The sequence below is a fragment of the Elephantulus edwardii genome, unplaced genomic scaffold (assembly GCF_000299155.1).
Source record: "Elephantulus edwardii isolate Elephantulus edwardi_28Jun2011 unplaced genomic scaffold, EleEdw1.0 scaffold00257, whole genome shotgun sequence".
Lineage (NCBI taxonomy): Eukaryota > Metazoa > Chordata > Mammalia > Macroscelidea > Macroscelididae > Elephantulus > Elephantulus edwardii.
In genome coordinates, this window is record NW_006400007.1 from 3156767 (window position 1) to 3169251 (window position 12485).

Sequence of the window (12485 nt, forward strand, 5' to 3'; positions counted from 1 at the left end):
AATTTTCGGAATAATGTGACTTCCCTGGATATATAATTTTTTTAATATATAATTTTTAATGTAAGGATAAATGTGCATTTTTGTGAGGAGCCTGTTCAAACTTCTACTTGAGAAGGGTTCATGTCTAAAAATTCCCGATGCTGGATTTGAACCGATGCTCTTTAATAACGGAACGGGGAGTAAGAAGCTCTATTTTAATTTGCATTCACGGAAAAAGTTTGCTCCCATCTAGCCAGCTCTAGGCCCTTTTACAAAGTACACTCTCGGTGGGAGGGACTACAGCTTTCCTCTCCGCAAGGTTTTCACTTGCCGCATTCCTTCCCTCTCGGCGCATCGGCGTCTGCCTACGTCATGACGTCGCACGCATAGTCCCGCCCCTGCAGACATCGGCGCTCGGACGGACCCCAGGATCTCTTAAATCCGGAATGTGAGGCCTTGGCTGGGCTTCTCTCGCTTGGTGGCCCGCTCTTTATCCAGGCCTGTGCCCGCTGCCCTCCGGCTGGCCCCTGCAGTAGCCAGGGCGACAGTGGCCTTGCGTCGTGTGCCCGCGTGGCTGCCACCGCCCCTCCGAATCCTCCGGGGCCGCCGAGGAGTTCGCTACGGAGGGAGGCGGGGGCCTTCGGGAGGAGGAGGCGGAGGAGGCGGAGGAGGAGGGAAGGAAGATGGCGGCCGTGGAACTAGAGTGGATCCCGGAGACTCTCTATAACACCGCCATCTCCGCTGTCGTGGACAACTACACCCGCTCCCGCCGAGACATCCGCTCCTTGCCCGAGAATATCCAGTTCGATGTTTACTACAAGGTACAGACCATGGGCCTGCTCTGTGCTCTTGCCGCAACCTCTGGGGCCGCACCCCCTTCCACGTCTGCGAACCCCCGCAGTAACCCCTCACCCCTCGGAGCAGGCTCGTCTCCCGGTATACCTGGTGCGGCCTCCGATTGCCCATATGAAAACACCCTGCCTCCACGTCCTCTGTCTTTCAAGCTCTTGAGACATGGCTTACTTTTCTCCCTATTGAATTTTGCCCCCTTTCCGTCTTTTCCCTGGACCTCCGTGGGTGGGCTTTTTGCGTAGACTTCCCTGTTCTGCGCCTTTCCCACTCAGCCCTTCATTCCAGTCTGTATCCTCAGGATATTTTCTGTCCTCTCAATGAAGCGTCAGCATCAGCTGGACTTTTTGCTTTATTCCTTCTCCCCGCTCCCTCCCTCCCTCCCTACTCTCTCCACCCTTTGCCCCCAAATGTGTTTCCGCCTCTTCCCCCCTCCACCTTTGTATTATTTCTTCATCCCTGTTTTCTCTTTGCAGTCAATAAGGGAATTGAGAGATTATTGGAAATAGCTCGTGTCTTGTATTTGCACATTCTATGTAACTTTAACTTTTTTGCTATTCGAGATTGGATTGAGGGTTTTAGTAATTTGGCAGTGGTAATCAGTTATTTGAAAGGAAGGGGAGAATCTTTCCTGGAAAGGGGCGGGGGGAAGCCCTAACAATAAACCTCAGCAATTGAAAAAGTTCAGTTATGTCCAAGTGGAAAGTTGCAATCTTTGTAACATTCCAAAATCGCTCCCCCTCAAAACTCTGAACAGAAAATCTCCCAATCATTCTCCAAGGAGTTTCAAGGGTAAGTGTCTTTGGATATGGACAGTTTTACAGTGATTTTAGAGGGAGGAGAAGTTTATGGGCTCGGAGCCTCCCTTTTCCACCCCCACCCCGTATTCGAATGTGAACACTGGATTTATTATTTCGTTCTACTTTCCTTGAATCCTGGAGGATGACTGTTCTCCAGGAGTAATTCGTGCAGTATTTGACCAGAAATAGAGGCTGATTTACCTTTTTTAGATCTTCAATCCGTGCCCTTAATTTGCAAGTTGGCTAGATAATTGTAAACTGATATTTAACAGATGTGCATGTTCTTATATATGTGTGATGCTTTCTGGCAGTTGTTTTATTGGGAAGATTGCCCACTTTCTCCACTCCTATACTACTTTTTTTTTAAGGCTTAGCTGCTGACGGTCCTACATTCTCCTAAATTCAGCTGCTTTGTACCAATTCTAACTATTGAAGAGGATAAAATAAAAATTCTTATTTAAAAAAGGTTAATTTGGTCATGCATGTGTTGTTGGGGTTCTTTTAAGACAAATTCCTTTTATTTTAAATTTCTTTGATACATTAGTTTACTTTTCTGCATCACTGAAAACATTTTTATGGCTAAGATCTAGTCCTACTGAGAAAAGGATGAATTGGATTTGTCTTTCTCAACCTGGGAGACAGTTACTGGGTTTCTTTGTACAGTTATATGTCTTTTATAAAAGCATACGTAATCTTTCACACTTTTTAGAAGAAAGTATTGGCAGTTTAATCTTTCAGTAGTTGGAGTCTTTCAAAATACTCGACTATCTTCTAGTCGAAGTTGAAGCTTCACTTAAAATGGGAGCTTTTCTTTTGAAAATTATTAGTGAGTATGAACAGATGGTGCTTTTGTCACATTTTCCATTTCACATAACTCACACAATTGTAATACTGCATCATGTTGGCATACTTTCAGTCCGTAATAGTTGTATGCCTGTTGAAATTACGAATTTGTGTTAAGGGGAAGAAGGTATTTGCCATGCCCTGACACTGAGTTACTGCTTTTATGTATGTTATCTTGTTTAAAACAATTATAGGTGTGAGAAATTTAAATTTGTCTGTCACATACCTATGTGAGTTGGAATTCAAATCTAGACCCCATTCTTTCTATTGTACTTAGAAAGAATTCCATCTTTCTGAGGTAGTAGGTTATTTGTAATGAGAAACACTGGAGAACTACTTTTTAAAAATTTTATCTTATTATTTTTTTTGTGTGTGTGTACCATCAAATCAGATCTGACTGGTACAGGAGGAGATTGCTCCTCTTTTCTCCAGCAGAGCAGCTGGTGGATTTGAACTACATACCTCAGGGATTGCAGTGCAGCTTCTTGCCACTAGGCCACCAGAACTCCCTGGAGAGAACTTTTTAATTGACTCTTGTAACAGATGTCTAAAGGTGAAAGTCAGTCCCCTGGGTTAATAAAAGATAACTCATCTCCAGTCTAATTTGTAAAGACTTTTAATCTTATTCTTTAAGGTTTAAAAGATAGAAGTTTGTAATCAGATCCCTCTAACAGTCCCAAGTTCTCTAAGTAGACATAGCTAAAGACAAAAATCATGGTATTTGTGCAGTCATAATTCTATTTCCTTTATAGTCATGTATTCTAATGTGACTGTTAATTTATGTCTGTAGTTTCAGATGAAGAGAGATTCATAATCCATTGTTAGTTGTTATGTGCCATTAAGTCAGAATTGATTCATAGCTGCCTTTCCAGCAGGTTTTCAGAGGCAGTTGACTGCACAGGAGATTGCCCATCCTTCCTTCCTTCTGCAGAGTGGCTGGCAAATTCAAACCACATACCTTTGAGGTTTCGGTGCAGCCTCTTACCATTAGGCAACCTGAGCTCCTTATATTCAGGTGGTGGTCGTGGTGCTTTGTGTGTGTGAATCACTTCGTACTCATAGTGACCCTCAGTAAAATAGCTTTGTCTCTGACACACCTATGTGCATTCGCCCAGTCACTGAGTCAGTCCATCGCATCCAGGGTTTTCCTCTCTTGCACTGTCCCTCTACCTTTCCCATCATGATGTCCTTCCTTATAAAGGTATTAAGGTTGTTGTTGTATACCCTAGAGTCAGAACCGACCCATAGGTGACCTTCCAGAGGGTTTTCAGAGGCCATAAATCACACAGTAGAATATTGCCCATCCTTCTCCCACGGAGGCTCTGGTAACCTCAAACCACGTGCCTTCAGGATTGCAGTGCAACTTCTTGCCACTAGGATACCAGAGTGGCCTCAAAATGAAGTTAGAAAAGAATACTACTTCCTCTTAAATCCAGGAAAAAGGAATTGAGGATCTAAAGTATTTGATGATGCCTTTATCAGTCTGAGTAACTGTAAGAAATATTGTTATGAAGTAGGCGGTAAGATGTAAGCTGAGAGTGTGTCATAGAAATGGTGACTTCTCTGTAGAATGACCAATTAGAAGTTTGAAATGACTGCAAAGCCGTATGACCAACTAAAAATAGTTTCAAGAATTGGAATTGACTCAGCAGCAGTGAGTTTGATAGATGGTCCAATACAGATATGTCCTACAGAATAATGGTTTCTACTCTGAGTGTTTTTACCCTTAAGTGTATGTAAACATTTCCATACAGAAGTGGATATGGTGAATTATAGGGCTAATCCAGAGTTGGAGCAGTTATATACAAAGTGAAAGCCTGGATTTTGTTGGTTTTTTTAAAAAAAATAATTGGTTTGCATACAAAACTTGTGTACATTGTGTATTATTCATATACTTTGTGTTTCACACATTTCCTTCATTCACATTGTATTTCAAACTAACACATATATTTTGTGTTTTATAAAATTAATCACCATTGATCTGTGCCTATTACCTCTTCTTTTGAGGTCCCCATTGCATTTTTTTCTAATCCTTTCTCTCTCTTGCTCTTGCTCTCAACACTTGTGCTCTCTTTCTCTCTTACTCACTCTCTCTCACTCACACACACCCAACTCTGTTATGATAATCCCGCTCCCTCTCAACTTAACTCCTTGCCCCTTCCCCCTTCCCCTTTTGGATTTTATACATATCTTACTAAGCAGTGTTTGCCCTTACGAGCCTCAGTTAGTTTACTCAACGTAATGCTGTTACTCCTTAGAGCTGTATAAATGTACTATAATTTCTCAGTCCATTCATTTGTTGATTGACATTTGGGCTCTTCCTATTTTCTTGCTCTCGTGAATAATGCTGCTATGACCATAGACATATGTTTTTGTCTAAGCTTGGTTTTCCTTGGGATATATTCCTTGAAGTGGAATAGCTGGGACATATAAGATTTCTATGTTCAGCTTTTTGAGGAAATGCCAGATTGCCTTCCAGAATGGTTGTACCATTTTACAGTCCCACCAGCAGTGCACTAGAATTCCAGTCTCTCCACATCCTCTCCAACACTTACTATTATTTGCTGTCCTATTAAATTTTGCTGCTGCTATTGGAATGATATGGTATCTCATTGTTTGGATTTACATCTCTCTTATTGCCAGTGATTTTGAGCATTTCATGTGTCTCTTGGCCTTCCAGAGTCTTCCTTTGTGAAATCTTTTCATGTCTTTTGCCCATTTTGTGATTAGGTTATCAGTCTTTTCCTTGTGGAGTGTAACCACTGGCTGAAACCGACCTGCGGGTTCATACATGTTCTAGAGTGGAACCTGTGCGGGTTAAAAGAGGAGCAGGGACACGAGAGATTGGGGCAAGACAAAGATTACTGATCAAGCCCAAATTTATTTGATGAATTCTGCTATAAATAGACAGCTGAGTAGGCTGGGCTGCCAGGGAACCCAGCCCTAGGTTATCAGTTTACAAAAGAGAGGGAGGGGCATGCCCCAAGGTGTTGATTTACAGGTGCTGATTTAAGAGGTAGGCATAGTCCCAGAGATGGGCAGGGGTGGCGGCTGCATGTACTCAGGATGGCTTCCTACAGTGGAGGCCCTGTAGTTTTCTGTAAACCTTCTTTATGAGATCCTTGTCTGAAATAACATTACTAAATGTTTTTTTCCCAGTCCTCAGGTTTTCATTCCATCCTATTGCAAAAAGGTTTTGATGCACACAGGGACTTAATATTTAGAAAGTCTTATACATAGATTTTATCATCTCCTGAGTGTGCAGAGCCCAAGGGGTTTTTTATGTTTATTTAAATTTATTAATTAATTTCAGTAAAAATTTACAGAGACTTTGGATTTCCTTCCATTCATTCGTTCGTTCATTGTTGCACTTTTCCTCCCCTCCCAACCTTCCGCCCTAGTACACTACCCTCTTGGAAAAGTAAAAGAAAAATTCTTTCATTGTTTTACAAATCCCCAGGTCCACTCCACCATGTAGCGCTCGCTTTAGACTCCTGTCATGACAGAAATACCTAATCACATAGCCCTTTTAAACCGTTTTCTCCCTCATCTGTTTCAATTCAGTATACATTATTGAACCCATCTTTCTCAGTCTCTCCCCAACCCCAAGGTCAATCCTGTTTTACAATAGTGGGACCATGCAGTATTTGTCCTTTTGTGACTGAGATAGTTCACTCAGCATAATGTTCTCCAGAGTCACCCATTTTGAATAATATTGCGTGAGTTCCTTGTTTTTCAACGCAGCATAGTATTCCATTGTGTGAATATACCACAGCTTCTCTATCCATTCGTTTGTTGATGGGCACTTAGCTTGTTTCCAACTCCTTGCTACTGGAAACAAAGCTGCAGTAAACATGGGTGTGCGTATGTCTGTTTGGATGTCAGTTATGGTCTCTTTGGGGTATATTCCCAGTACTGGAATCGCTGGGTCGAATGGTATCTCTGTTTGCAACTTTTTGAGGAGGCGCCATACCGCCTTACACAGTGGCTGCACCATTTTATACTCACACCAACTGTGAATAAGGGTTCCAGTTTCTCCACAACCTCACCAGCATTTGTTGCTTGCTGTTCTGTTAAATTTTGCTGTTCTGTCTGGGGTGAGATGATACCTCATAGTTGTTTTGATTTTCATCTCTCTTAGAGCTAGGGATTTTGAACATTTCTTCATGTGCTTGTTAGCCATCTGAATGTCTTCTTCAGTGAAGTGTCTGTTATATCCTGTGCCCATTTTTCTGTTGGATTATTTATCTTGTTGTGGTGAGAGCCCAAGTTTTTGTGTTGTTTTTTTTTTAGCCCTAATTTTTAAAGAATGATGTTTACGATTTTTTTTTTCTTTCCCCTGTTAGTTGATATAGTTTGTGTTCTATTCCAAATACAGACTTTGCTTTAGAGTTAAATTTGGCTAGGTGAGAAATTTTAGTGAGAAAGTTATATTTCTTGGTTTTATTATCTTAAGCTTAATATTTTTAATTGTTGTCTCTGACTAAAAATGATACAAATCAGTGCCAAATTTAAGAGTATATTTCTCATTATATTCAAGTTGAAGTGGACTTCTAGCTGACCCTCCATTGGTTTTCCAAAGCTATAGTTGAGAGGAGATTGTCCATCTTTTTTCTGAGGAGTTACTGGTGGCTTCAAACAGCCAGAGAGACTCTGCTTTTGGGGTAGCAGCTCGACTCCTTATAGTCCATGCAAATAGAGCCCCATAGATCTAAGAGTAGAATTTAGGTTCTTCCTCCCTCATTGTATATTTCCGTTGTATAGATATAGATACAAATAACTTCAACTAGTATTCTGAAGATGTTTTAAAATTGGCTGGTGGCAAATTGGGAAAAAAATCTTGATAGCTTATTTCATAGTGAGAATTAATTGTGAAGAACTGCTTTGGTTAGTAAGATGTGAATTTATTGAAGGGCAAGAGAACATGAAGGGCATATATAGCCAGCCATATTTAGAGAGGAAAAAAAAGACCTCTTTGTATCACAAACCAAAATGAGTTCCAGGTTATTTGAAGATTTAAATATGGCAGATGAGGTTGTGTATGCATCAGAATTCATTATTGTGCCAATGTTTTATTCATCTATGATGATGGTGCCTATTGGCCCATTGGTGAGGAATTTTGGGTGAGATGCAATCCATGTTATCTGCACATTGCCATTCTGTGATGACTTTAGTATTGCTGCAAACAGAGTCACTGATATTTAAAATACCAGCAGGATCACCCATGGTGAACAGCTTTTAGCAGAGTTTCTAGACTAGGAATTGGAATAGATATCCACTTCTGCAATAACAGATCCTTGAAACCTGGTGGATAATGTCAGGATATTGCCTTTGGTGGAAGTGCTTGTGGCCTAATGCTATGCCTCCGGACTAGAAACTGCTCTGCAGTACCAAAGGCTGTGGTTCAAATCCATCCGCTGGTCCCCAGGAGAAGGGTGGGCAATCTCCTGTGCTGTTAACTGCCCCTGAAAATTCTCCTGAGGGTCAGCTAAGGGTCAGTTTCCATTCAGAGGTACACAACAGTAAAATGGCCTCTCAGAATGTGGAAGGCTTTTCAGAAACATCCACCCAAAAGTTAGAGAAGAAAAAAACCTAATTCTGAGTAACTAGGAAATACTCTAAAATTTATTACATTAGAGATTGTGTGCACTTTTTAAAAAAAAGATGCAGACATCATTTCACAGATAGTGTTAATTTCTTTGCTAGTTATTGAAGAAAAAATAAAATGGCCAGTATACATCAAAGGAAGCATAGTTGAAATACAGGTTACAGTATGATATAAATCCAAAGGCAAAACAGCAAGCTGCAACAATTAAAACAATTTTGTATTGCTTCTTGGATATACAATGAAACAAAATCTAGAAATAGATTGACATGTGTTCCTTATGATTGAAGTGAAACGGTAGCTTAAGGGGGAAGAAAGTCAAGTAAATGTTGATCAGAGAGCTGCTTGAGGAGTGGAAAATATCTTGACTATACCTCACCTCAGAAACAAAAATAGTGGCTAGACGGACTGTAGATATAAATAGGAAAAATAAGGATTTTTCTTAAGCAAAAATTCTTCATTAATCAAAGATTACTGGAGCAATTAGTGCAAAGGATTGATGGACAATATTGACCTCACAATTTCCAGTGCTCTGAGATCAAAAGAACTAGATGATGCTTGTCTACTACTGCTGACCACTCTAAAATGGATTACATTATAGATCCTGGATAGAATTGAAGAAAATGTGAAATAATATTTTTTTAAAAAATTTAAAGAAAAGCTGGACTTACCTGTCCAGTAGAGACTGGTGGGACCCCTGAGATTATGACTTTTACTCAGCCTTTGAACCTGGAACAAAACTTTCCCCAATGGCTCAGGTTTCAATCAAACAATAGACGAGTTTATTAGGTTGGAGGCACTCCTCAAAATAACCAACCTATAAGGTTGGAAGAGCAACATTTTTCCACTATAAATCCTTGATGTTTGGAAGGAGTAGGGTAGAAAGAGTGTTGTTGTCATGGGCTGTTGGGTTGCCTGTGACTCAGCGACCCTGTATACAACAGCCTGCCCTATTCTGAGTCAGTTTCACTGACTTTGACACACCTAGTTCCATTGCCCCAGTTACCATGTCAATACATCTGAGGTCTTGCTCTTCTGTACTGTACCCTCCACCCTTCCAAGTATGATGTCCTTCTCCAAAGACTGGTCCCTCCTGGCCACATTCCCAAAGTATGTGAGATGGAGCTTCAGAATCCTTGCCTCTAAGACAGACCTATTTGTTCTCCTGGTAGTCAGCGTATGTTCATTACTCGTGTCCAGCACCACAACTCCAAGGCATCAATTCTGCCATCCTTAGTCACTGTCCAGCTCTCTGTTGCATAACAAGTAATTGCAAAGACCATGGCCTGGATCACGCACACGTTAGTCTCTAGACTGACATCATTACTTCTCAGCAGCCTGGAGCAGTCCTTGACAGCAGACTTCTCCAGTGCAGTTCATCTTTTGATTTCCTGGCTGCTCATACCAAAGGGTTGACTGTGGAACCAAGCAAGTTAAATTGCTAACAACCTCAGTCTCTTCTGCATCCATCAGGGTGCTGCCAGTTGGCCCTGTGGTGAGAATTTTTGTTTCTTGATGTTAAGCTTCAATCCATATTGAAGTCTACAGTCCTTGACCTTCAAAGCAAATGAAATTTTAAGTGTGAAATGAAAATTTTAGTGAGGAAATAGAAAAAGTGAGATTACACTGTAGTTGCTGCAATGTTATAGAACAAAATACTTGTGAAATATGTATGAATGGTTGAATAAAAAACCAATTTGCTTTTTAAACTTTCAGATCCAGTAAAAATAGATAAAAGAAAAAATTCTCCATGTCATCAGAAATTGAAGAAAATGAGTTAAATAAAATTTGATAATTGTACTGTATTAAGATTTAGAACATCTTTTCATCAAATCCTATAAAGTAAAAAGAGAAACCATTAAATGTGAAATGTTCTTGTGGTGCATATATCTAACAAATGACTCATCTTACCTGATGTCGTCTAGTTGATTGGGGTATAGCAATTCAGTGTACAACAGAACAAAATACTTTTCCTTCCTTAAAATCATTGCTGTGTTTCGGTTCATTGTTGTAGCCATTGTATTAGTCATCTTGTTTAACAGCTTTCTCTTGCTCTTTGTTTCATTGACCCTTGGCTTTACTAAGCATAATGTCTTCTTCAGGAACTGGTCCCTCTTGATAACATGTCCGAAGTAGGTGATTAAAGTCTTACATTCTCACTTTTTAAAAATACTAGTTTGTTTCCAAAATTTGAATACATTGATTTTGAGAATACATTCTTCCAATTTCCTCACACTTCCACCCTCAAATTGTACAACTCCATGATTAACCCCCCCCCCACCCCCTGCACATTTTCATCCGTCTATTTCCATCCTCCCACACCCCCCTTGGATCTTTATACTCATTCTACAAATAATGGTTTTATACAGTATTTTTCTTTGTGGGACTGAGTTCATGCAGTATAATGCTCTCCAGTCCCTCCCAAAGTTAGGTAATAATTTACAAAATCATTGCTCCTGCATGCTGCATCGTATTCTGTTGTGTGAATGTATCATAATTTCTCAATCCGTTCACCTGTGGGTGGACATTTGAGCAGTTTCCATATTCTTGTGATGGTGAGTAATGCTGCTATGAATATTGGTGTACAAATCTCCGCTTGTACCTCAGTTTTTATTTTCTCAGGTTATATTCCAAGTGGAATAGCTGGGTCATATGGAATTTCTATGTTCAGCTTTTTGAGGAAGCACAAAACTGCCTTCCAGAATGGTATACCATTTTACAATCCCATCAACAATGTATAACAATGTATACTCGCCACATCCTCTCCAACATTTATTATTTGCTGCCCTGTTAAACATTGCCATTGTACCATTCTCACTTTTAAGGATCATTTTGGTAGTATGTATTCCAAGACAAGTTTATCTGATTTTTTTGATAGTCCATGGTATATTTAATTTTCTTTGAAAGCCTCATAATTCATTTGCATAAAATCTTTAGTTTCCCTTGTTAATTTTCTAGCTTTCACATGCACTATAAGGCAATTAAAAAATCATAGCATTAGTCACAGAAACTAGTCCTCAATTTAATAGTTTTGCTTTTTAACACTTAAAAAGTTTTGAAGCATATTTACCCAAGTGCAGTAAATAACAAATCATTTGATTCTGCTTTCATGAGTGCTGGTTATGGATCTAGGTAGAATGAAACCCAGAACAACTTCAACTTTTTCTCCAGGACACCTTCAAATTCTTTTTCTCCATTTATCATGTTGTTGCTGGTTAGTCCATTTGTGATGTTTTGTTTTGAGTTTAACAGACAAAATATTTTCTCTCAGTTGAGTAGGTCAGAAGTCCAAACTCCGGATACCAGCTGTAGGAAAAGGTTTTTCTCTCTTTATCTCTAGAAGAAGGTTCTCTTTTCTTGAGCTTATTTCTTGGTTCCTTGGAGATCTCCAGGTAGCTTGGCAGCAATGGCCCACCTTCTCTGCTTCTATAACATTTTTGTTAAAATACTTTTGTAGCTCAAAAAATAATTATTTAATACACAGTCCACACTAATCTTGTATCTTTGACACAGTAAAAACATCCTATTCCCAAATGATATTATAACCAGAGAGGTAGAAGCTTGTAATTTACAATATGTATTTTTGAGAGACACCATCAGTCTATAACATTCTATCATTTGACCTTCAAAAATTCATGTTCTTGCCACATGCAAAACATGTTCACCCTGTCATATCACTGCAAAAGTGTTACAGCAACTCCAAGTTCAAATCCTCATTTTCTAACAAATTTAAATCAAATAAGAGTGAAGCATTGCCATAGTTCATCCTGGAGCAAAATTCCTCTTAATCTCATAATCTGTGAAATCTAGAATACACAATATTCACTTCCAAAATACAATGGCGGAATAGGTACAGGATATATGTTCCATTGTTGTTGTTGTTACTATTATTGTTATGTGCTCTCAGGTTGTTTGCAACTCTGTAGAGACCCCATTTATAACAGCTTTGAACCCTACTCTATCCTGAGCCAATCTTATCATCTCTGGCTCACCTATTCTTACCACTGGTCTTCCTCTCGTAAGCTGTCCCTCCAACCTCCCAAGCATGATGTCCCTCTCCAACGACTGATTCCTCCTTGCAACATATCCAGAGTATGTCAGACAAAGCTTAAGAATCCTTGCCTCCAAGGGACAACCTGATTTCACCTTCTCTAGGACAAAGCTCTTCTTTCTTTGTAATGACCGCTTGCACTCTTCCTGGATGATACATTTGACATCCTCCCACAACTCATCTGGTCTTCGCTCATTAGTGTTCAAGGCCTCAAACCTGTTCCTTAGATGATTCTGAAATTCAGGTGGGATGAAATCAAAGTCATATATTGGCTCCTGTGGATTTGGTTCAATTTTCCTCAGTTTCAGCTTGAACTTGCATATGAGTAGTTGGTGGTCTGTTCCACAATCAGCTGCTG

At 39.9% G+C, this 12485-nt stretch overlaps 1 protein-coding gene across 1 annotated transcript in view; it reads left to right on the forward strand.

The window, feature by feature from the left end:
• The first annotated feature begins 385 nt into the window (after window positions 1-385).
• The window catches only part of APPBP2 (amyloid beta precursor protein (cytoplasmic tail) binding protein 2), a 68587-nt gene continuing 56487 nt past the window's right edge, over window positions 386-12485 (forward strand). Inside the window, exon 1 of the mRNA XM_006899456.1 lies at window positions 386-800. Within this exon, the coding sequence (XP_006899518.1) occupies window positions 663-800 (138 nt within the window). The 5' untranslated portion in view covers window positions 386-662. The remainder of the gene's footprint in view (window positions 801-12485) is intronic.